This window comes from Sceloporus undulatus, chromosome 4 (assembly GCF_019175285.1).
Source record: "Sceloporus undulatus isolate JIND9_A2432 ecotype Alabama chromosome 4, SceUnd_v1.1, whole genome shotgun sequence".
Classification (NCBI taxonomy): Eukaryota; Metazoa; Chordata; class Lepidosauria; order Squamata; family Phrynosomatidae; genus Sceloporus; species Sceloporus undulatus.
Window position 1 is genome coordinate 15206880 of NC_056525.1, and position 26898 is coordinate 15233777.

General features: G+C 41.7%; 1 protein-coding gene across 7 annotated transcripts in view; it reads right to left on the bottom strand.

Annotated features, from left to right (window-relative positions):
* CDH4 (cadherin 4) overlaps positions 1 to 19844 on the bottom strand; it is a 1166202-nt gene extending 1146358 nt beyond the window's left edge. For all 7 annotated transcript variants that reach the window (XM_042462689.1, XM_042462688.1, XM_042462685.1 and 4 more), the window contains exons 1-2: positions 19689 to 19844; positions 15515 to 15626 (exon numbers count right to left, since the gene is read on the bottom strand). In XM_042462689.1, the coding sequence (XP_042318623.1) occupies positions 15515 to 15626; positions 19689 to 19748 (172 nt within the window). In that variant the 5' untranslated portion in view covers positions 19749 to 19844. The remainder of the gene's footprint in view (positions 1 to 15514; positions 15627 to 19688) is intronic.
* Between the last annotated feature and the right edge of the window lie 7054 nt (positions 19845 to 26898).

Here is a 26898-nt window from a genome sequence, read left to right on the forward strand (position 1 = left end):
GTGGAAAGTGAAATCTGTGAAATAAACTAATCAGTAATATAATAAGTAATAGTATTCATAGTTCATTGTTTTGTGATTCCTCTCTCCAACATTACTTCCAAGGAGCCAAAAAATAAAAAATGGAACAACTCATATCTGGTAGCTTTCCTTTTAAAAGAGGGAGAAATCTTCCATTCATTTATACAGTGTTCTCAGGTTGTTCAGGATACAGAAGCAAGCACACAAGAGCAGCAAATTAAGACTGTAATTGCTACAAATTCCAGAAATTAGATTTCCTAGGATTCTTTTAGAGATGCTGGTAACACTTGAAAGTAGCAGAATCAGAATGAGTTTTACACATTGTGTGTTATACTTCTTTTTACTGGTATTTTTATTAAGATCCAAGTGCCACTACTCCAACATTTCCAGTCTTTTCGTGATTAGTAAGGTATACTTCACACTGTTGTCATGATTCCATTCCTCTAGGATCAGCACTCAGGAGACAAGGATCATGAGGACATATTGTTGGTTAAGAATGCAATTGCTGTTCTTATTGCTCAAAGTTTTTCATAAGAACAGCCCAGGCCTGCAGCACTGCAAACTGACTCAATGATGGCCCAAGTCTGGGAAGTAAAGTATGCTCAGAGATCAAGTAGGGATGTTAGCCTGCCTTTAGCCAACCATGACCTTTACAAAAGAAGCATGCAAAAAGGTAAGGAAATGCATGACAATATGTGCATAGGACCTTTATGCTTATATGGACAACACGGCTGCTTCCCTCACCTCAACTTCTCTTCCCATCCTCTTATTTCTACTGCTAAACTTTAGATTCATGTTGCTTAGGCTATTCCACATGGGGGGCCTAACAATCCTCCCCCCCATGCATCAGGGATCCGTATGGTATTTGTCTCCATTAGCTCCAACCGTTTCTTTCCACAGACCACTACTTTGAATAGCATTTCTTTAGACTAAGGTTCTCAGGTCAAAAACCTGTTCTCTTCATGCATTTTATGGAACCTGTTGAGTTAGGAAGAGATCAGCATGTACCACAATTGGTTGGGGGATATAATAGAGAGCTGTCTCAAACTGCTGTGAACCCCACCATGCAGGGTGGAAGTATTCCCCAGCTACTCAAATGCTACCCAAGCATCTTTCCAAGAAATACAAGGGCCTCCTTACTCTACAGATACTACTCCTTCCCTCAAAAAAAAAAAAACCCCTAAGAAATCTGCAGGAGTATTGTTTCATGTGTACCATCACAACATGGCGATGTTGAGCTCTACAGTGTAAAAATATCACACATGCTTGGGTGCAGGCATGTTACATGCATGTGAATACCCTTCTCCATCAGATGCAGGGGGGAGATGGTAAGGGACTAACAGTCAACAATACTGAAATGCTAGTGGGAGTAATACACCGGCTGAGGACACAGGACAGGAGGCTTCCCTGCTGCGGTGGTCCTGGTTGTGGAGAGCACTCTCATTGGAAGCCTGATCAGCACTGGAATTGATGTCATTCAGCTGCCATATTAAATCGCAAATCTTTATTCAAGCCTTTGGAGCCTCATGGATTCATTCATATCTCTGCATGCATGCACATGGTTATTGAAATGTTAGCTTGTTTTATCTTTTTACATGGTTTATTGCCTTTTAGCATCTTTCTTGTTTAAAATCTTGAATTGTTTAAATAAATGTTTAATTATATGCTTCCCTGAGATCCTATCACATAGTGTAGAGGATACATTTTTTAAAAGTAAACTAACACCCCAGAAAAATTGTCAAAAATGCCTCAGATTCAAGAATTTCACAGCTGTAGGGATACAAATATGAAAACCAGCATGGTGTAGTGGTTTGAGTATTAAACTATAACTCTGGAGACCAGGATTCGATCCCAAGCTCAACCACGAAACCCACTAGATGACCTTGAGCAAATCACATACTCTCAGCCTCAGGGGAAGGCAATGTCAAACCGCCTGTGAAATCTTGCCAAGAAAACACCTCGATAGGCCCACCTTAGGGTTGCCATAAGTCGGAAACAACTTGAAGTCACACAACAACTATATCAATACAAATAGCAGAATGCCAATTTCTTCAGTCTGAACATCAGATATACTGGTTTTACCAGTCTATTCTCTGTAGTACAGAGCTGTATAACTTGCAGAATACCAGGCCAAATGCAACTACTTGGCCCAATTTAAGAAGGACCTGAAGACTTACTTATTCCAGCAAGCATTTCCCCCATAAAAATTCCTAAGGGCCTCCCTCCTCCTCCGTGGCCATGAGGATGGGCTAATGGGGTTTTAGCTGTTCTGTTTTTATTGTATAATTGTATGGCGTGATTTTGCTTTTAATCTATTGAATGTATATGTATCATGTATGTAAACCGCCCTGATCTAAGGAAGGCGCGGTATATAAATAAAACTTTTATTTATTATTATTTATTACTTCCAGCCACAAAACTGTGGCTTTTCTGGGTACTTAATAATCTATGTTTGTTCAGTTTTACAAAGACAGCAAGGAAGGTTTATAGCAGCATTGATAGAATACATTCAGTATGTTGGTTCAGGATACTATGTAGGTCTTCAATGGGAATTTCTGAGGCTATCCATTAGGTGCAATTCTTGCACCACAAGTGCATGGCACCCACACATAGAGAAGCATGCATTCCAGTTAGAAGGCATGTCTTGCACACCACACTCCATTAACTGGACAATAATTTTATTCCCTCAATTTCCTCTCTTCCCTGCAAACTGTGGTCTTGGCCTGGCTAATTAAGCTAGAATTTGGGGGCTAGAGGTTTCCAGAGCAGGGTTCAGGTCAGCCTAGTCAGATCATCAGAGTAACAGGGAGGTTGACCCAGAAGGAAGAATGTTTAATTGAAACTAAACTAAAAACAAATGAAATCCATTATTCAGTGGACATTAAAATGGTCTGGGGAGACAAAAAAATTACAGGCTAGAGGAGTTGACGAGAGGAAACACATGCATAGATGGACTTCAACCACTAAAAGTAAGAGAGCGTCTGGTTTTGTTTTTCACTGTCACTCTCTCCAAAACACTAAAAAGCAATTTGATATGGAATATACTAATACACCAAAGAGAAAAACTTGGTGCAGCTTTTCCCTTAATATACCACTTCTAGTTCACACTAAAACTTGTCCTTGTCATCATTTTTTTTTCTCATATGGAAAAGTTTTAAAAACTATGACACACTCATAAATTGAAGTCTGTGGTTGTCAAGTCCAGAGTTGTTCCAAAATATTCACTCTACATGAAATGACCTACTACAATCCCTCAAAATAGCAATTGCAAACACTCTCCTTCATCCTCTGATTGTGATAGCCACCAAGGACTCCATAACATGGCTCCTTCCTTCACCCCATTATGAATACCAACACAGGAACAACTTTTCTTTGTATTTCCTTCATTTGGGGAATCTGGGTTCAGCTGGACAGCTTTTCGAGCAGGAATGGAGCTCCTGGGGCTGCCAAATGTGGCTGATTATGGGAGCTGTAGTCCAACATCATTTGGGAAAGTCCCTGGTTCCCCATTAGGGATTCAACATCTTTGAAGTTTGTACAGAAGAGGGTATTTCAGTAGGTGTTGCTTGTCACCTGGTTGCATTACAAGCAACACAAAATAAAACAAAGATCTGTAAAAGAATTTGGAAAACACTAGTTACCTTTTTGGACAAAAATATGCATCTTAATTGTACGCTTGACTGATAAATCATGTTATAGATAACAGTTCAGGTAATACAAAATTTAATTTCAATTGTACAATTATTTTTTGTTATACTAACACTATTTTCTCCTTTACTTTATATTAAAGGACAGAAAATGGACAAATAGGAAAAGACCAGGAAAATAATATGATGTAATGCTTCTTTATATGCTCAAATTTAATATTATTCAATTTCTATAATGGATCTCCTAGAAATATTTCATGGCTTTAATTTCCTATTTTTTGATATTATGGTGTAAGTTAGTAACGTTAAGAAATTACATGATAGGTTATATGGAATTAGATAATTAAGGAAAGATATATCAACTGAAGGATGTATGTAATAGGTTTCAGGAAGTCGATTTTAATTTGTCTTATGTCTTGTAGTCTGTACGTCAACTGTTTGTAATTCAATATTATGTCTTGTTTTCTTTTCACTGTTTTTTCTCTTTTCTTTCTTTCCCTCTTTTCCTTTTTCTTCTATCTCTTTGATGTGTTGTAAATTTGTATTTTTTAAAATATTGAATAAAATCTTTTTTTAAAAAAATTAAATTCCCGCTTCTACACAAGTATTAAATGAAAAGCAGCACTCTCCAATTTTCACTCTTGCAACCCTCTATACCCACCCACTATTGTCTTAGAAAAAAATCATTTTTTTTCTTTTTAAGTAGAGAGAGCATGCAATTGGTTTTCACACTCTTAACACTAAGTCAAACAAGCTAATAAAATGAATAAAGTAACTGTTTTTTATAGCACAGGTTAGAGAACCACTAAGGTTTTTAAACAGTTAATAAAAGAAAACAGGTGGCTGCAAATACAATAGACAGCATAATTAAATAGCACCTTCTACACTCAATTGCTCAATCTCTCTACTCCTGGCTCTTGTGAAAACCACAAGTGACAGCTGCTAATCATGTTATTTAATGCAAGAAAAGCCAGGTGTTCGGGAATTACAGTGATGTGATCACCGTATGAACCTGAATTGCAAACAGCTAAAGCATCATTAACACTATTGTTCAGACCAATTGCAGGAGGCAGCCTGAACTCTACCAAAGACCTCTCCAGCCATTTTCTCTCCATTTTCCCCCACAACTGCCAGCAACAAAACATCAGAAAGATCTAGCCAACATCCCTTTTACTGCTAAGTTTAAATTCTACTGCATGATCTGCACTATATCATGGCTCCTGTCTATTTGTGCCCTTGAACTCAACCATGCCACCTTCTTACCAATATTGCTTTCATACCAGTTCCCCTCCCTAGTATCCTCCCATCCTTGGATCCTTTTCTTCCCATTGCCTGAGGCTAGTTTTTTCACCAGTTTAAGTTAACATTAATAATTAAACAAAGCAGAGAAAGATACCAGCTCAGTAACAGCCCTCTGCTACAATGCAGAATTCTCCTGCTCCACACCCCCTCTGCAATCTTAGCCTAAGGAAAATAGTATAACCATCCTATTTCATACATTACCATGCACCAGTGATCATGACTGTAAGTTTATTATCCTCCTAAACCAAAAAAAGGGAAATAACAAGAGAGAAAACATACAAATAACTCCTGGTTATAAAGAGAGGGGGAAAAGCTATGACAGAAGCAGTCAAAACCACCAGCTTAAAAATCAGTTTGGCTAAATATGCCTATATTAAAACGGTAATCTGTTCAACCTGCTGGATTTGCTAGCCTATTGGGGGAAACTATTTTGAGCCTAATTAACATGAAATTTGGGAGAATGCAAATGCATTTTTTTATACTGAGACGTAAACCAAAATGCCACAATGTTTCTTCCATCCATTTATCATAAACAAGTTAATTACTGTGTAACAAATGGGCACCCGCTGTATTCTAAATGTTTGGAGGATGTTAGAGAGCTGAGTCAGGCAAAGAAGATGAACCACAAAGTAGTAGTTAATAGCTTATGGCGTACTTATAATAAAACAATGACTCTGTGAAAGCTTTTGTTGTCAAATTAAGGCTAAGCCATTTCCATTGGAATAACTCAATTATAAAGTCCTCATTATCTGTTTAACTCGATTCCAAGCAGGAAGAATGCTAGGAGCATGTGCACTTGTCTTAATCTTGATGCAATGGAAAGAGGAGTCATGCCAGTCCAAAGATGAGTGCATAGCTGAACATTAAAATGGAGATACTGCTTGAATACATACAACGTACAAACACATTACTCTAATTCATTTACTGAACAAGTAGACTTTAGAACAACAAGTCAAGACAGCCCTGCCCAATGGCAGCTGCTGGTTCCTACGTCAGATAGGTGATTAATTCATTCTGATTTTCAGTCCAAACTCTGAAGAAACTACCCAGATGTGGAACACTAAACTCCAAATTGCTTCAGCACCTGGGTAGTTCCTTTGGTGAAAACATGAAGTGGAATCAATGTCACGCTGCCAGTAGCTGTTTTGGGGAATGCCATCCCATCCCTGCTACTGAAGAAAGAATCATCTATCAGTAGAGTGGGCTTTTGAACATGTAATCTTTTTCATCCAGGCCTGGTCAGATGTATTCTATTTCAGCAGGATCAGAATTTCTCCTCAAATGAGATTTGGAATGCCTTTCTAGGAGGCTGACCAAGCAACTATCAAGGGATCTACAGGTTGTTGTTGTGTGCATTCAAGTCATTCCCAACTTAGGCAACCCTATGGTGAACCTATCACATGATTTTCTGGGGCTGAGAGTATGTGACTCACCCAAGGTCATCCAGTGGATTTCCTTGGTTGAGAGGGGAATTGAACACTAGTGTCCAGAGTCGTGTCCAATGCTCAAATCACTACACCATGTTGGCTCTTATCCTTACTCAATGCAGGCCCATACAATGACCAAAGTCACTGGAAGGGTCATTAGAGACTGCTTCCTGCTGGCAATGTGGAAGCTGGCCTTCTGGAATGCCTTCTCCTCTGCCTCTTGGAAGGCATCAGGTATAGTGTGTTTTAGGCATCTGGTAAAGACTCACCTCTTCAACTAAGCCTTTCTCAATTGTGCTGGCCCATTTCAGTATTATGTTTGAGCTTTTGGCTTTACAGCTGGAATCCTTTTATGGTTTTGCAAATGCAGAACTGCTTTTGCTGACATTGTATAAGGAGATATCCACCGCGTCCTTAAAAATTCTTACAATAGATGGCACCTGGCACAGCTCCACCCATACTCTATTGACTGACTAGGGAGGTGTATCACTCTTGCCTGATGAAAAAGCCAGTGGAGTTTTGAAAGATTGCAACAAGTATATTGTGCATTTCGGTTGACCAATAAAGGTATCACTGTTTGGTGGATTTTTGTTTGAATTTGCTAAATGGCCAACACAGTTACCCCTGCATACTGGCTGGATTTGTCAGAAATGATCCATTATGTGGCATGGAACGACATGAGAAGGGGAAGGATTTCCAGACAACATTAGTCCCCATGGTAAATATCACCTCTGTGCCAAAATTATGAAATATCCTGTTGGCTTCAGATTGGCTGACTGATTTGCTTGATCAATTTAATGTATTAAATTGATCAATAAATTCTCCAATATGGGGCTCATGTGGCTGACGATATAAGTTAAAAGCAAAATGCAACCAAAATAATGTACAATCCAAAAGTTTAAAAGACATTAAAGGTGTTTTTCAAAAAAAATTGAAATTACTTAAAAACATGTTTAACATAAATATCAAAGTCCAGCACTTCCCATTCAAAAGCCTCTCTGCAGAACCAATTTAAAAGTCATAGGCCTGTCAAAATAAAAAAGATTTATACAAACTGATGTTAATGTGTTTTCCTTGCATAGCCAACCACACTTGTGGTTGCATATGAATATATTAAACTGCCTTCTGCCAACTCAGATTATTTGTCCATGTTGCCTACAGTTGTCTACTCTGGCATCCAACACTTCTCCAGACTCTCTGAAATTTTTTCCATCACTTGCTAACTGATCATTTTGGAACTAGACAACAGTGGCTCCCACTGAACTGTGGTCCAAGTTTCTTCTCATTTTTGGCATTGAACTTTGAACTACATATGCTGCTATGAGAGGAAAAACACTGGAATATTTTGAGAAATGTGTTAGAAAACAATATAAGAAATCCAAGTCAATAATCAATAGGTGTCCTCCTTTAAATAATCACATGTACCTTTGGGGTTATTCATATTTAGTCTTAACTATAGCTTAATATTCTTTGAAGAGAAATAGGCAACACTTTTATTAAGACATGGATGCCTTTTATTGTCTACGAAAGAAACAGGGTGGGTAGCTGTGGTTCTGTGGGGCCACAGTGGAGTATTTGAAGATATCTGAAACATGTGCCTTGTGTTCAAGAAAACAATATGGTATTGTCCTAACTGTCATCAAGGCAAAACACAATACAAAGAAAGAAAGAAAGAAAGAAAGCCACCTAAAACCACAAACCCTTATAGTGTAAGGAAAGGACAATGGTTTCAAATCAAGAATCACCGTTGAATAAATTCACTCTGGTTTTAATCTGTTTTAAGGAACTATCCAAGGGGTGGATAGTGTTTTAGTGAAATGCTTCTACATCTCAGATAGCTCCTTTAAAGTTGAGACTACCCCCCCTCCCGTAGAGACACTTATGGTGGACTTACAGTGATCCCACCATATTGGTGACCAAGCCATCCACAAATTGCCCTGCCCCATATTAGCCTGTGGCAGTGCATGTTCATGGCCGTGCTGATATGCACATTCAAACATCACTATCCATTAACCAATATGGGTTTCAGATACTGCATTTTTCTCATCTGCAGGGGGGCAGAACCAAACCCACATGGATGGGAAGGCCCCACTGTACAAACTGCAAGGGGATCTGATCTCAGTTGTTTCCCTCAACCATGTTAAGATTAAAATAATTAATTAAGGGAACTGTACCTCGCATGATTTGTCATGTACTGTCTGTTCTGTTTATTTGTTATTTTTAAATATTTTTTAAAATGTTTTAAATTGTAATTTTATTATTAGTTCAATGATATTTTTTACTTTTGTAATTGGTATATTTATTTAGGTATGGCATGTCTTTCTCAGCTGTTTCCAAGTTACAGCACATGCAAGACCAACACAAGCAAGAAACAAATCATATGTTTATGCAGTAATGGAAGGTGTTTTTAAAGTAGCAGATTTGTCCCAAATATTGTACAAATTAATTAGAGAATAATGCATTTTGCTATGCTGACTCCAGAAGGTGCAAAATAAATTTCCCAGGCACTGGCAAACAAAGAAAGTCAATTTCTTTTAAAGTTATTTGTAGTTCCGTTGATAAAATTGCTACTCCCAACTGACAGCTCCCGGCAGAAAGAGTTTCATAAAGAAAGAATGGAGATAATCCAGCCCAAGTTCTCCAAGGCCAAGACCTTGGAAAAATGAATGGAAATAGCTGGCAAGGACTTACCATTCATTTCAATGGAGCTCATCACTAGTTGTAGCAGCTACACTTCAGCTAATAATACAGCAGTTCAGAGAGAGCACCAAAGGAAACATGAATCTTGGACAGATCAAAGCGACACATCTACAGTTGAAACCTCTTCCATTCCTGCATGATTTTCACAAAGTATAAAAATCCCTACTACATGGCACAGGTGTAGCTCACTTTATAAATCCCTTTTAAAATTTGTACCAAAAAATTGCACACTCCAAAGTTTACAGTCTCCTAAGGTGTTTGGGGCCCGTTCTACATGGGCCTTTGCCACACTCCCAGTACATACTAGGGGTTGGCCGAGGACACAGCGTCCAATCAGGCCTCACCCCTAGGACGTGCTGGGTACGTGATATCGTGGACGCTTAGTGTCCGCACGCTGCCAGTGGCACCTTGCAGCATCATAACCACACCGCAAAAAGAACCCGCTTTTTGCGGGTTCTTTTTACTGCACCAGGGAATGACGCGGTTTGTCCGCTGCAGCTCCCTCGCGCAGCAAACACGGGCGCCAGCAGAGTACCTTTTTGGGGTGCTCTGTAAAGCGCCTTGGTTAAGTTTTAAAGCTGTTAAATAGCTTTAAGTTTTAAAGCCATTCAAGGTTCATCTGAAGCTGAAAGCTAACTTCCATGGAACTTTATTGGGTAGCTTTTTGCTAGGGATGCAGTTCTCCACTATGTTTTCTCTGAAAACCACACAGGTACTGGTGGGAGAGCTGAGAGGTAACACCTAAATGCCTTAAATAATAACTACTACTACCCCTATTATTATTATTATTATTATTATTATTATTATTATTATTATTGCATTTATTTGTATCATGCCTTTGAGTAAAGGACTCAAAGCAGCTTATAACAGATTAAAAAGCATTGAGTGAAATTTTTACACATTACAAAAAGTTAAAAAGAGATTCATTAGAATAATTAAAACCAGACAAAGCTTAAACTATTAAACAAACATACACACCAGCACAACGGACAGAAAAATCCAGCATATTGTTTAGACAGTCATCAAGCACCTGTTGGAACAGAAAAGTCTTCACTTGTTTGCAAAAGGAAGTTGGAAGGGTACCAATCTAATTCCTTTGGGAAGAGCATTCCAGAGCCTAAGGTCAGCCACATAAATAAATGTTATGTTTCCCTATCCTATTCAGCATTTATGGATGAAGAATTGCAGTGTATCCCACCTAAAGACGTTAGGTAAGATCTGACCAATGCAGACTAGAACAGCACTATTACTTTCCTTGATCTGGACATGATGGCTCTGTCAATCCAGCCTACAGCTGCAGTGGCTTTTTTGTCACTGCATCACACTTTTGCCTCTCTTTTTTTGTAGCTTGTGGTCTACTAAGACCCCTAGATTCTTTTCACTTGCCCTGTTGTCATGCTGGGTGTCCCCCATCCAATATTTGTTTGCTTGGTTTTTCCTATTAAAATATATACCTTATGTTCAGTGAACCAGTAATAGTGTAGTGACCTAAGTGCTGGACTAGGATGAGTCACACTCTCTGAGACTTGGGGAGAGGGGCAATGGTAAATCTCCTATGAACAAAGCCTGTTACGAAAACAGTTTTTCATTTACCTTAAAGTCACTAAGGGCCCATACAGACAGGCCAAAATAAAGATGCTTCAGGTCACTCTGGAAGTATACTGTTTAAATGATGCATGCATCCTAAGAGTCCGGAAGCCGCACCAAAGCCATGCTCTTGTCCTAAGGACTACAGCGTGGCTTTGGCGCAGCTTCTTGACTCTTAGGACGCATGCATCATTTAAACAGCATACTTCCAAAGTGACTTGAAGCAGCTTTATTTTGGCCTGTCTGTATGGGCCCTAAAAGTCAGAAATGACTTTAAGTCACATAATAACAATACCTTATGTTTACTCATATTGAAATTTGTTTTGTTAGTTTTGGCCACATTCTTCATTTTGCCTAAGTTTGTTTTCATCTTTAGATCTGATGAACATGTCTCTAATTCATTCATTAAAGTTGATGGAACAACACTGTGCACAGGAAAGAGAACCTTGTTGTACCTCATTTGTCACTGCTCTCCAGGATTTTAATTAAAACTAAAACTTGGATTTGGATCCATGTATAACTTGATTTTTACTATATAAGATGAAGAAAAACAAACAAACCCAGAAATCATAAATGTAACACTGTTTAAATGCTGTAATAAGAATATTATGTACCTTCAGCCATGCCTTATCACAAACAATGGAGGGTGTCCAGAATACTCTCATGAAAATAACAGCACCATCTAGATGGAGCACTGCATTTTTGATTTGACTGTGATAGGAGTTGTCATTCTATAGTTCTGCAGACTATTTTAAATACAAAACATTATATTTTGCAACTCCTCCTGGCATTCTGAGTGAGTAAAACCCTACTTTAAAAGCATTGTACTACATTGGGCTTTTATTTATTTGGATTTTTTTTATTTTAAAAAAACACAGTCAACTGAGATTATAATTACATGACAGCTTCTCTTTAACTTCAGCTGGCAATGCCTTGAAACTCTCGTCACCAGCCCTTCTGTTCCATTGTCATTGTCCGGCCAACTACAACACAACACAAGGCAGCAAACATCCAATAGTCATAAATCCTTTTCCAAGAGAGCAGACAAATTACACTGTTGCCTGAAAAGAGGAGACAATGGGATAAACCCTAGGAAAGACACCGTCAATCCTCCCGACATGTAGGAATATCTGGTGTTTAGAAGAAGCTGAGTGTAGCAGGGCTAGTGCAATATGAGCTAGCAGTAGAAACAGATGTAATTACTCAATATGGTCTTGTAGGGTAAGATTATTTATTATCTCCTATCCATCTAAGGATAGGAAAGGAGATAGTCAAAAAAAAGTTGACTTATACTAAAAGCTGACTCTCACATGTAGGTGTAAGCTAGCAGCCATTATTGGTGATGGAGTCCCATGAATGCTCCCTTCCTAGTCAAAAGGAGCCAAGATACAGGGGAAGGTTATCTCAACAGTTAAGAAGGAAGCCAAAGAAATGAGTACGTAGACCAAGGAAAGACATAGAGAGGTAAAACAAAATAATAATAATAATAATAATAATAATAATTATTATTATTATTATTATTATTATTTGTATACCGCCCTCTGGCAAACCAATCCGGGCAGTTAACAACAGTAAAATATAAAATATGACAATTAAAAACACTTTATCCCTCCCCCCCTTAAGACAGTATTAAACAGTATAACATATTAAAACACAATGTCAATGCATAAAAACAACAATTAAAAACTAAAAACCCTGATATCCCTCGGTTGATCCTCAACCATCACTAAGATGGGGCCACGGGAGGAATGAGGGAATCAGGAACCTGGGCCGGGATGGTTAATCTGGAAAGGCCTGCCGGAAGAGGTCCATCTTGACCGCAGGTGTTATCTAGGTTCTCTGCTTTCAGTGATCACTTCATACAAGCATTGATGCCTCTTTGTTTCTAGCAAAACAAGGAAAGCAGCAGCAGAGAATACATATAAACAGAATTATCCCAATTAGGATAACAGCAGCATTAATCCAAGCATATATAAATCCATATGCTTTCCCATGTATAATAAAGAAGATCCACTTTCAAGAAAGGCTTTATGAATCAGAAGGGTTAATTCTGTGGTAGAACATGTACTTTACTTGCAGAAGGTTCCAAATTCAATCTCTGGCATCGTTAGATAAAATATCAGCAGGTGATGAGGAAAACCCCTTTAGCTTAGCCAACAGATGCTCTTTGAATACCAGACTAGATGGAATAGTCTGATTCTGATTAATACGGCTTCATATATCCTCCCTCGCCCGCCCGTCATCCTCTTTTGAAGATGCCAATGAGCCAAAAGTGATTAACATAAATATGCACTGACAGATGGACTACTGGAAGTTTAGTAGACCAGCAGGGCTACGGTGGCCACCAAAATCACTAACAAATAGCTTTCCCAGGCCATTGCACCAGCTAATACAACCCAAAGTTCATTTCTCTCTGGAGTACACTGAATGGAATAATTCTAGCCAAAATAGCTCCAACTGTGCTCATTAATTTGAAGATCAGGATGGGAACAAATTATAGTGGACTACAAAAAGTAAGGCACTCAGACACAGAGACACAAAATTGAATAAAAACCTGGGGTATATTAAAAGGGCTGTAAAACTGCTATAGCAAAGGTGTATACCACACTGCAGATTACAGTGAAACAAAAACAAGGATCATAATTCACACATTTCTCTAAACAAATCAGCAGCAACATTTGTTTTATTGCAGTGGTTCTCAATCTCTGGTCACCCAGTTGTTTTGGTCTTCAATCCCCCAAATCCCAGACTATTGGCAGTGTTGCCTGAGGTTTCTGGGAGCTGAACTCTTAAATCTTGAAGACTGAGAACGACTGCTGTACCATATGGGAATGGTGTATGAATATTAATATTTTCTTTCTAGCTTGAGTAAATGGAGCCTTTAACAATCCAAGGGCCTGTTCTTTTCCTTTCCGTAATATGAAAATGGTTGTAACTAGTGTTTTGTCATTTCTACTGGTGTGTGCCATCAATGTTGTGTTGACTTTGCTAACCTTCGAGTGTCGAAACATACTTTCCCTTTCAGTGGTGGGGGGGGAGGGGCTTGCAGTTTTCTTCACCTGTTCCATTTACATTGCTCTCTCTTGCTCATAACTGACTTCCCCTGATCCCATATTTTCTGTCACACAGGAAGCTTTGATTGGCTATGTGACTATGAGTCACTGTGACATCATACGATTTGCAATGTGGCCCCTTTTTGGCTGGGACAGAGGGGAAAGGCATAGGTAGGAGAAAGTGAAATGGGGGGAGAGAGCTCCAAATAAGTTCACGGGGCATAAATATTTTCAACATTTAGGAGACTTGCGGGGAATGCCCCAAAAAGACACTAATGTTTAACTTCAGTTCCAACACTAAATGTCAGCCTGAGTGTTCTATGAGCAGAAGAGCGGTGTATAAATAATAAATTGAGTAAAATTTAAACCTGGAGAATATTGAGCCACATAAAACTATTTGCACACAAATACATTTTGGTGCATTGATCCCAGTTAGGAGGTAATCACTGTGTCCAATAAACCCAGTAATTATGTCACTCTGCTCAGAGAAGCTTCAAATCCTGAAACAAATTTTTATGATATATGATATATGCACATATCAATGAATTTCAGCCCCCATCTGCAGTTTTGCCTAGGAAGTAGTTCCTCACAATTCCATTCCTGTTCCTAGGTCTTTTTCCCCCCTTAGCTATACTTATAATCCTGTACCACCACCTCCAACTGAGAAAGTCACCTTCATTGACTTTCTAGACAGCGCACAGACAAGGAAGGAGACCTATTTAGAGAAAGCAAGGGAGAATACAGACAGAAGCCACTCAAGAGAACCTGCTTGGGCTTCAGCATGCCATTTTGCTGTCTCGTTACATGGGCCCTCAAGGTAACAAAACATCCCATTGCAAATCAAGAAACTGGCATCCATTGCCCACACATTTGCACTGCCATCTCTTCTTGCCCTGAACTCCAAATTGACTTCACTTCCTTCAACACCATTCCAATGCCATATCAAATTGGCTCATAGCACTCTGACATCCACTGCATCTATTAGCAATTAGGAAACAAAGTACAGAGACATGTTCCAGTTTGGCTTTTAAGATTCTCGTAGGAGTAAATAAAGGCTGTGTTTCTTGTGCTGTGCAAATGGGACATTTAATTACTTCAATAACTTAAAAAACAGAACGGGGAGGACAACTTTTTTATATAAAAAAACAAAAGAACAATACTAAGGGTACTCTATTGTCCTTTGGATTATGGAGCTGTTTTAATAGCTCTTAGTCACGCACAAAAAGAAGCAGTTATAATCCCACAATTACTGTAAAGCTAATTGGTCATTTCTCACAGTAGCTGCAATTCTGTCTTGTCAGTGGGGCAGTAATGAAAACAAATGCCATGTCTGAGGACGGAATGTCCATCGGTACACCACACATCTCACAAGAACATTTGATTTATCTGGCACTGCAACAAACGTGTGTTTAAAGATCTTCAAATCTCGAAAAGTAAAACAACTCTGAGCATGTGTGCATACACACACAACTCTAGAACACACAAAAAATAAACTTCTACCAATAGGGAGTAAGTGGGGGGGGGGGGGGCTGAAGACACAAGAACTAAGTGCAATACCACAAAATAATTTTACCAGAGCTACACAGTAAGCAACAACAGAAGGATCCATTCTTGCTACTGAGCTACAAGCTGATAAACAAGCCTACAAGAATCATTTTCAAATTGTTTGGCAATAAAATACTTGAATTTGGGCTCTCCCTTTCTACATGTCAGCTATTCCTCTCCAAAATCCAAAGCATACATTAAGAAGTTCCATTCTGGTTCCAGGACCACTCCCTACCTTTGAGTAACTTCTGCCCCTCCATGATGTTTTGGGAAACCAGTGCTGTGTAATCATCTTCCGAGAAGCCTGGCTTGCAAGTGGGTCTGACTGTAAGATCTCCATTGTGTGCCTGCAGAGAGCAAAACAAAAGTAACAGAATACCATGAATTGTGTTATTTCTGGAAGGACAGGGAAGTTCACAGCCTGCAGAAAAGTGTCTCCAAACAAGACAAGACTCAGCCACTGAAATAGTATCAGCCTGCTTTATGTGATAATGGGGAGGAGGGGGGGGGGGGGAATGAAACTACACTTATCAGAACACCATAACAATATTCACTCCAAATGAAAACCTTATGCTGGCAAACATTTTTAAACAGCATTGCTAGGAATGGCTGTGCAAAGCATCCCTTTGGTTATGTTAGAGACACCCTAATGTCTCAGATCAATACAAATCTGAGGTTGGCAAAGCTGAAGAGTGACATACAAACAGTCCCCCAGCTTCATTTTGTTGAAATCCATATGATCGCCATCTTTGGCTCTATTTGCGTGGCACTAAAAGATCTCAGGAGGTCCTGTTAAAGCTACAGCAGGATGCTGTTAGTTTACCTATATGCCCAGGCTGTAGCTCCCTTAACAAATCAATGTAGAACTGCTGAGCAATCACCACCTGGCAGAAAAGGAGAAAGAACTGTGTGTAAGCATGCAAACATGCCTGGCTGAAATACAAAGTGAAATCTAAGAAGATTAATAGGACAATCCAGAGAATCAGAAATACACAGATCCACATAGATCCTTTCCCTCCATAACTCCAAAACAGGATAATTTAGAAGCATGACCTATCTACTCTTTCTAACAATATTAGATCAGTTTCTGCCAGGTAACTTTTAGACTAGACAGGTGAATCAGGTTTGTTTCCAGATCCAAGTCATGGTGACTGTGGTTAGAATCGGGAGGACAATTTTATTCCCAGGCGTTGGGTGGGAATCAGTTTTGTTTTGGCAGCGGCTCTTCAGATATATCAGCTCGAATATGCTCTTATTTAGCTAACATGCGGCGGAGGGGGGGGGGAAGATGCTGAAGAACTTGGAAAAAGGGCAGTTTTAAAATCATAAATTTTTACAAAGAAAGCACAAAGGTTTCTGGCAGGAGGCATCTTTTGTTGGCCATAGTTAAGATGTTTCTAGGGCAGTTCTCCACAATCTAGTTCCTTCAAATATGTTGGACTACAACTTCCATCCACCCTGGCCAGTCACAGCCATGTACCAGACTGGGAATGACCAGAGAGTCTCTTCAGGGTCCAAGACACTTCCAACATGGGCACAGATCACAAAACCAAGCAGCCAAACCCCCAGGAATAAAACAGAACTTTATTTCGAGCAGCCAAACTAACCATTGAGAAGTCCAAATAGGAAGGCTGCTTGGAAGTTCTAACAACTTGGAAGCCAAACAGAATCAGCAGGAGATTGGTGTTAAAGTAATTATGAGCAAAAAGAAATGCTACATTAAACCTGTGTGTGTGAGAGAGAGAGGGAGAGGAGAACACAGAGTCTGTCTCCCAGCTTCCAGAGAAGCTTACTAAGCAAAAAAGCAAGCCAATGTAATCTCTGCAAGAAATCACGCTTGGGAGAGAAATGCCAGCTACCTTCTACGGAAAATGCAGGGGAGCAGCTCTTCTGAGCATAGCACAGGAGCGGCAATTCAGAAAGGTTTCCAAACTCGACAGCAGATAAGTCTTTGGTTTTCCAAGCAGCCATTTATTAAGATGGACCCTGTAACAACAGGGTTGCAGCAACCTGTCTGTGGCAGAGCTATAGATTTAATCCAGAGAAAGCCCCCTTCTGGCCAGGTTTCTGGATGAGGACACCCCTTTTTTCCTGCCGCCTCAATATCTGAAGTTTGCCATCCAGGCTTTGAAATCAACCAGCTCAGACTATCTTTTTGAAAAGAAACCCCAGCAAGATACACTGTTTGGGTGTAATCTAGCATAAAACCTCTCCTTTACTAGCCAATATCAGACATTCAGATATGTGCAGAACTCCCCAGGAGATCCCTCCCACTGTCAGCCCAAACTGTTTTACTTGTAATAAACTTCTTGAAGGGCTTTTCATTCCAAGAGAGACAGAGGAAGGCAGAGCAATCTGATCAATTTATATAAAGGGGGGTTGGGGTTGAGAAGACTAGACTATTTTAAGAATCAGTGGCTTGGCCACTGAGGATGTCCTTTCAAAATCATTTAGAAAGTTCAATTGGGAAAACAGAAGACTAATAAAAATGCAGGTTGGAAGAGAAGGGTGGGGGAGACTTGTTTCTAGGATGTCTCCCATTACTCCCAATAAGTCAAAATCATGCATCTACATCCTACTATCTCAATATGTAGCAAACAGATGCTTAAACTACATGCAGCACAGCAGACCAGAATATATCGAGGCAAGTTACACAGCAGTCACGGCCAATTTCAAAATGCACTGATACACATTTCAAAGCTACAAAGAAAGGGGGAGTTGTCTGGGGAATGCTTACTTTATTTTATTGTGACTATTGTTATTTTTAAAAACTTTCATAGAGCTTGGCCACATCTTTGTATCAGCCGGAGGTAGGAATTGCCAGTTCAGGTGAACCTTGAAATTAGCCAGCTTTGGGGGGGGGGGGGGGGAAGGATAACAAATTAATCCATCTGATGTGAAGTCAAAGGCTTTCATGGTTGGCATCCATAATTTTTTCTAGGTTTTTCAGGCGATGAGGCCATATTCTAGAAGAGTTTGTTCCGGACGTTTGGCTGACGATGCTGGCCACAGATTCTGGTGAAACGTCAGGAATAAACACTTCTAGAACATGGTCATATGCCTGAAAAAAGTGTGATCTATCTGAGTCTGACAAGGGCTAACCCCTGAGGAAGGGAACTTACGGTTGTTGTGTGTCTTTCCAATTTACGGCGACCCTGTCGTGGGGCTTTCTGGGCAAGATCCGTTGAGAGGCGATCTGCCCTTGCCATCCTCTGAGGCTGAGAGAGTGTGACCTGGCCTTTTCAGAAAGCATGGCCAGGATTCTCAGCCGAACCCATCTCCTTATTCCAAGGGACTCGGTCTCAACACAGTTTGTGCCTCCACCAGCCACAACACCCAACCTTTCCTCACAACCCTGTGGGCTAGTGTGGCAGCTGCTCCAGCCAAAGTGGGGAAGCCAGGTTCCTTGAAGGGTGCATTTTCTTTTCAGGAAGGCAGATCCGCCTTCCTTGCTAAAGCGGGGAACATCCCCACTACAACCCGGGAAATGGTCCAAGCATGGAATTGCCCATATATATATATATATATATATATATATATATATATATACACACACATATACATACATACATACACACATATGCACACATGTCTATGAATGAACCTAAGGGCAAGCCAGGTCTCTGCCTCCCTCCTCGATGGTCCCCAGCTCACAGCTCTGCGCCGCGTTTGCCACAGCTGGCAAGCAGCAGTAGCAGCAGCTTCGCCCCATTGCAAAGCCTCTTCTTCCTCGGAAGGGTTTGAGCCTATTGAATCTGCCAGTGTCTGGGAGTAAATGGAGGAAGGAAGGAGAGAACTGGATGAATGCATCTCAGAGGGGAAGACACAAGCTAGCTTTGTTGCAGAGTGCTCTGCAAAAGAAGAAGAAGAGGGAAAGGCTGCATCCACACTGGAGAAATAACCCTGTTCGGTCCCGCTTATGGAATTCTGGGAGTTGGTTGCGGAGCTCCGCTCGGGGCCCACAACAAATTCCAACTCCCAGAATCCCATAGCCTTGAGCCAGACAAGTTAAAGCGGTGCCAAACCGGATTATTTCTCCAGTGTGGATGCAGCCTATTAAAGGAGGGAGGCGAGTGTCTATGGGGCTTCTATGGGGCTCTGCAGGGCCGAGAGAGAGGGGGGGTGAAGGGTGGCTTGGCCCCATCGCTGCCAGGATGCTTTAAGGGAGGCATCGGGGGGGGGGGCTGGATCCGCCTGCAGGGAGCCCCGAGGAGCCCCGAGGCAGCCGAGAAATCGCAGGAAGGGAGCCGAGGAGGACGAAGAAGCAGCAATGGACTCACTCGCTCGGCTAAGGGCTGGGTTGCGATGCTCTGGAAGCCGCCCAGCTCCGGCCCCCAGCCCCTTCCCTTCCCTTCCTTGGCTGGGGCATCCCCCTTCTCTCCCTCCGCCCGATCCGCTCTCCAACTTACCCTCGCCGGCCCCCAGCAGCAAAAGAGCCAGAGAAGTAGCATCCCCGACCTCCGGAGCATCGCGGAGCCCGAGCCTCTCGCTCCCAGCCCGCCTGCTTCCTTGGCGGGATGCCCGCCTCGCCTCTGCCTCCCGAGCCCCGCAACTCCGCCGCCGCCGCCGCCGCTGCTGCTGCTGCTGCTGCTGCTGCCCGCTCCTCTCCTCTCCTCTCTTTCCCTCTGCTCTGCTCTGCCTGCCTTCCTCGCTTGCCGGCCCCCTCCCCTCCGGCTGCTGCTGCTGCTGCTGCTGCTGCTGCTGAATTCCTCCTCCTCCTCCTCCTCCTCTTCTTCTTCTTGGTCGTCGTCGGCGCTGCTCTGAGCTGCAGGTGAAGCGCTCTCTCTCGGGCTCTTGGTTGCCAAGCCCCGCCCCCGAGCAAGAGGCAGCAGCCCTTAAAGGAGCCGCCGGAGGGGAGGAGGAGGAGGAGGAAGAGGAGGAAACGCCCGCTTCGGCCCCCCCTTCCCCCTCCTGGGCCCCGTTATGCTCCGGAGTTCCCCCGCTGACTCTGGCGCCACGACAAACTCCCCGGGGGGATTCCAGGAGGACGGAGCCGCGGCGGCGAAAGTGGTGCGAAACCGGGTTCTTTCTGCAGTGCGGAGGCAGGTCCACCACCACCTCGGAGCCTCCCCGGCGGCGGGGCCCAGCTGGCCCTCCTGGCCCTGGGTCTTTTCACGTGATCGAGTGCCTTCAAGTCGTTTCCGACCTGGCGACCCTCTCGTGGGGTTTTCTTGGCTTGCCATTGCCTTCCCCTGAGGCTGAGAGAGTGTGACTTGCCCAAGCTCACCCAGCGGGTCTCATGCCTGAGATGGGAACCGAACCCTGGGCTCCAGAGTCACAAAAGTCCAAAACCAAACTTCTCTGCCATCCTGGTTCTTCCGCTCTTTCCTCTCTTAGGGGAACAAAAGTTGTGTCCCTTTCCCCATTCACTCCAGAGTTATTGCCCTGACTGGGATGGGCTTCTTGCACACTCAAACAAAATGCCCCAGGATGTTTTCATAGAAGGTTGTATAAATGGAGCTGGAAGGGAGCCTGTTTGGATTCCGTGGAACTCCCTCCTAGGACTATCTGTCAGATCACAGGGGAGGAATTTCTCTGAATTTGGAATGAAAAGAAAGTGGGGCCAGAACGCATTCACATGAATTCGCTAGTTCAGCAAATTTACATGAATTCGAATTGCATTCGAACTGACTTCCCATTGCCCAAAAATAGCTTGCCATTGCCCAAAATTGCGTGTGGTAGCCTATCATACAATAACATGAAACCCCATGATTGCGTTCAGATTGCCATTGGATTATACATCCAATTTCCCTTGTCTGATAAACTCCAGTGTGGCATTCCAGTTGAATTAGGTTACCAATGAGTCCCAACAATAATGTAGTTGTGTAATTTCAAGTCCTTTTTTGACTTAGGGCAACCCTAAGGTGAACCAAGCATTGGGTTTTCTTGGCAGGATTTCTTCAAAGAAGTTTGCCATGGCCTTCCCCTGAGGCTGAGAGCATGTGACTTGCCCAAGGTTACCCAGTCGGTTTCATGCCTGAGTCGGGAATCGAACCCTGGTCTCCAGAATCAAACACTTGAATTACTCCGTGAGATTCATGCCAGCCTCCAAATGTGGGCAGGCTGCAGGTCCTCGGACTCTTGCTAGCATAGCCAAGGGTGAGGAAGGTTGGGGGTTGTAGTCCACTGGGATTTGGAGGGCTGCCTGGTTTCTGGGGTGGCCACATAGGAAAGGACCAGGCTCCTATCCCTTTTACAGGCGTTAATAAAATTTTAGCAGATGTGACTGATCTGCCAAGCGATACCTAGTGAAACTGCTTGTTCCACTATTAAAAGGACAGGAGCCCTGCTCATTCTTTTTATGTGGCCACCTCAAATTATTATTATTATTATTATTATGCTTTATTTATATAGTGCTGTAGATTTGCACAGCGCTGTACGTACAAACAATAAAACAGATAAGAGTAAACCTAACCATGGCATACAATCTAAGAAATAATAGCATAATACAAATCATAACAGTGCCATAGTACTGCAGTACATACATGCATACATTTTATTTGGTCAGTGACCAGCAAGACAATACTGCAGATCTTTGCTATGAATGGATTTGGAAAGAGCGGAGAAAGAATGAACAAGAGCATGTCTTATGCACTTGGCAAGAGCCTTGGACACAAACAATATCCCATCTGTTGGTGATTCCTGGCTCACAGGTCCCCCCCCCCCCAAAACCATTATGAAACCGTAGTATTAAAAAGAAAACGCTAAATCTATAGGAACCACACAAAAGAAGGCGTGTCGATCGCCTGCCAGGCGTGTGAAGAAGGTCCTTGGTCATCTTACAGGTATGCCGTCAACAAAGTCGATGTGTTTCTGACCGTGACTTCTTCGACAAAAAAAATCCGGTGCCAGAGGCAGAAGTAACCGGGAAAGAATAGAGACAGGTTCCTACGCCACAAAAAAAAAATGAAGAGGAGTTCAACATGCTTCAGCGAAACGTTTATTCAGAACGAACAATAGATACATGTGAAATGAAACATCCAGGTCAAGCAAGGTAAACAAACAAGAATGTTTAGCATCTTTTAGAGATTGCTCGCAAGCTTATTCCAAAGTGTATCCAAGTATGATACTTTTTGTTCACCAGCCACTGCTTTTATTGTGCTTTCTGTTTTAGTGGCCAAATGTATAGATCTATGCTTTATTAAAATGCTGGAGGGAGCTGCTGAGACAGGCTTATCTGCTCTCCCCGTTTCTCTCTGTTTTGTTGTTCATGCATTTCAATAAGTGGATCTGGAGGCAGCTGCTCTTTGCCTTCCCTGTTGTACACAGTCCCATTCTTTCCCAGGTCGAGATTTGTTGCATTATTTACTAAGACACACTTCTGCAACCTGATACTGAATGTCTCTGTTTCTGCAGTTTTCCATCGTCATCATCCCAATATCAATGTTGCTAAAAAGAATCCACTTGGAAAGAAGATGAGGAAAAGCAGAGGGTTGGCCAGCATTGAAAGGCATTGTCAAAAAGGAGCATCTTTGGGGCTGTCCGCATAAGCAATAAGACATGGTTTCACCTCATTTTGAAATATACCTGTTTCAGTGACACATGTGGTCAACATGGTAGGAATCTGGGATGAAGCAACACTCCGAGGCTAAATGTTGGAGCAAAACAAACCATAATTTGCTCTTTCAAGCCGGAAAGAGCAAATTATCACACTGGTGTGCGGACTGCATGTCAGTACACACAGATGGGGAAGGGGCCAGTGTGCCGCTGTCACCATTGCTGCCCATAGTACTTTTGTCACCTCCCTGCAAATCCATCACACATGCAAATGAGCGATCAGTTTCACCATTGATCCATCACACTCTATGTGAGCAAAATGACAACCAACATGGGGATTCGCCAACAATACAGTGGATTTAATCATAATATTAACAAACTGGCTGGTCCAATGGTGGGCTATAGAGGAAGGGGACATGTACGAGGGTGGGTTCTCCATGATCATGCTGTGCCGATGTGCCACTGGGTGCATCAGTGTGCCATATAGGTTGTCAGTTGTTTATGATTGAGTAGGCAGTTGCATGGCTGGGTGCATGGAACATCAAATAGGCTGGCAGCTGAGTGGGACAAGGGAGGCAATTGATGACACTGGCACACACCCATGTGCATGTGCACATGTGTTTGAAGTGGAAGAAAAAACTAATAGTGTGGCACAGCTTGTACCCGCAGATATTTTGGAGGGTCCATTCTTGCAGATGAAGGGGAGTGCGGTTTACTGCCATTTGGTGTTTAGCCCATTGTGGGAGTTGGTGGTGTAGTTAGCATGTTCTCCCTGTGAACTGGGAAACCCTGTAAGTAAGCAGGCTTTTGCTCTACATCTGCTCAGCCTAATAATAATAATAATAATAATAATAATAATAATAATAATAGGATTTATTTATATGCCGCCCTATCACTGCGAATCTGGGCAGCTTACAACAGAAGGGATAATAGATAGTTCACTGCCCTCAGGCTTACAAACTAAAAAGACATGACACAAAAGGAGAAGGGAATGGTGGGAAGGAGGGGATCAGGTCCAGCATTCTTCTCTCCTTCTGAGGCCTGGACCTAGGCAGATGGACTGGAGGGAGGGCTCTTTTTCTTAGAGGCTTTTTGAAGTGGGGCACACCTGTATTTGTTTGATGTCCAACCTTTGTCCAATGCAAGGTTCCCAGGCAGCTTGCAACAAAGTATCATGACTTGAAACAAACTAGCAGCTAAAAACCAATGAGCTATAGCATTAACGAACAATTGGAAAATAATCAAATAAGATCCCATTAAAAGCAAGCCTTGAATTCACAACGTGAGAAAGGATTTGAAAACAGAAGAAAAGGAGGGAAGGGTGTAGCATTCTCCACTGAAAGAGCCTGAAAGCACCTACCAAGAAAGCCTCTCTTGTTTCCTCACCAAACAGGGTGGAAATGAGAGAAAGCCTTCCTTGAAAAATTATCTCAAATATCAGGCAGCCCTCCTTTGACCAGTCCAAACATTACTGCCACCTCTTCTGCCCACATTGTAACCACTGGAAGAGTCACCATGCAACCCACCTCCCGGACCCTGTCATATGTCCTGCAATAGGGAAGCAAGAAGACCTTCAGGCCTCCTGGTCTCCTTCTCCAGAGTCAACTGGAAGGGCACCAAGATGAGCCACATTGGGACGCCCTCTGCAGCATGAGGTGACTGAAACAAAGTCTAGCCAGCAGCACATGAAGGTGATGTGACAGAGTGAAAGGCTTATTCATTCCTCACCTGTTCCTTTATAGTAGAATGCAAACTGTAGTCCTCCAGATGATCTTGGACTCAGCACAGCCATCACAGTTAAGTGTGGCAGGAGTTTGTTCCAGCAACACCTGGAGTGCCACAGGTCGCCATGTTAATGGATCTTAAGTATCAGGCAATGGAAATTGCCTAATGTCTTGAGGAGATACTAAATATGTGTTTAGACAGGAAAAGATTGAACTTAGTGGCTAGACCACCCTCCAAACTTTCTACTACTTGCATGTCATCTATGCACTCCACATGTGCAGCAGTCCCACATGCATGCATAGAGCCCCCACACAAAGGTGGTTCCTGGCCAAACTTGATATGGCCTTGCTGTGACATGGATGGTCTTTGTGCCACATAGGCCAGTGCACAAGGTAGTGCACAGCCCCATACTGCTTGACACATTTGCCAGAAACAACCAGCAGATATGGTCAGTATGTGCATTGGCAGAGATCTGCAAATGCAGCTCCTCTCCCCATCTGTGAGTGAGGCTATTCCTCACACCCCTGGTACATAAGACCCACCTAGGACCAAGATGATAAGCCCATGTTTGGAAAGTATCCATTTATGCTGCAAGTAGGGACCAGCCTAACTGGATTGCTGCTGCTCCATTTAAAACACACCAACACATTAAAATCCTTGCATATAGAAAAATAGAATGCCACTGAAAGGTTTTGTTGTTACTTGGATGTGTATTTGGTCATGTAATGGAAGGAACAGAAATTTGGGTTCTCATTCCAAACTGATTAAAAAGTAGAGCGGTGAAGCAGAAGGGGCTGGGGGAGCACGTCGGGAGGAAGGAGGACAGGAGCCAGAGGAAGGGTTCCTTGAAGGGCAGACAGAATCGAGGCAGAGGAGGGAGGGAAAAACTGAGCAGTGCCATTGGGTCTGCCTGCCTTTTTTTTGGTTTTTTACACTTATTTTAAAAATATTATTAAACTACTTATATTATTTTCTTAATTTTTTTTGTTCTTGGTTTTTTTTATTAATTTTTTATATTTCTTGTTTTATTTTATTGATTTTTTATTTTTGTTTTATTTTATTAATTTTCTTATTTCTTGGTTTATTTTTATTATTTTTTATTCATTCTTGGTTTTTATTTATCTGATTTTTATTCGCGTTTTATTTTATTAATTATTATTTCTTGTTTTATTTATTATTTTTAATTTCTCGGTTTTCTTTTATAATTTTATTATTTATTGTTTTTTATTTATTACTTTTTCTTATTCTTGGTTTTCTTTTTTTATTAAACTTTTATTATTTCTTGGTTTTTATTATTAATTTTTTTATTTCTTGGTTTATTTATAATTTTTTATTATTGCTTTTTTTTCCTCATTATTTTTATTTTTAACTTATACACCTGTCTTGATTTTTATTTTTTTGTCTAGGAATAATGCCCAAAATGTCCTCCATTTTGCTCATGCCTTAAAAATGCATTTAGATTACTTTTTAAAAATCATTCAATTTTTTCGCGTTGTCCTCCATTTTATTAAATCGTGTCCTACATTTGAAGATGTTGTCCTACATTGTCTACATTGTGCGGTTTGGAGGTCCGGGCTTATTGGACCACCCCTCCGTTGGGGCCAAACAATATTTTTCCATCCTCGTTTCTCTTCCCTCTCCTGGAGGCATGGGGAACCGGGGATATTTGTAGTGGGGTGGCAAGCGTGGATGTATTTATGAATTTATAATACTGTATTCCTGTTTTTTTTAGGGGCCCCTTAAATAACCCTTCTAAAGAGTGGTTTCCAAACTTTTCTCTCCATATTTGGACTTCAGATCCCAGAATTCCAGATCTGCCCCCCCCTCCCCGGGCTACATTGGCTGGTTTCTGGATGAAAGTCCAAAAAAACACCTGAGGATTACCTTTGGGAATCACTTGCCTTTAAAAAGGCACCAGATCCTGGCAGATCCTGGAGCTGGAGGAAAAGCTAGGTAGGTTCAGCACTGGCTAGCACTGCTCGCACTAGGATGAGAGATGAGATCTCCAATAATTAGGTGTGTAGGCTGCTATTTCAGAGGAGAAATTGGCCAAACCAAACATCTCTAAGTATTCCTTGGCTCGAAAACCCTTGGACGTCTATGAGTCACATATAAATCAAACAGGTACATCCCCCCCCCCACCTGGCTTTCTGGTTTGTTTAGGGTTCATGAAAATAAAGTTAAGGTTGTAATCCTTATCTGGAGATATAAGCGAAGTGGATCCTGCAAACTCTTCTTGAAATAAGCCAATGAGTTATTTAGTTAATTTAGTTTTAGCATTCCCCCCCCCCCCAGCCACTGTTATCAACCAAAGTTTAGGGCTCTATGAGTACCCAGCAAGAGGGTTCTCCTTCTCCTGCGTTCCTACAAGTGAAACATTGGATATTTTGTAGTGGA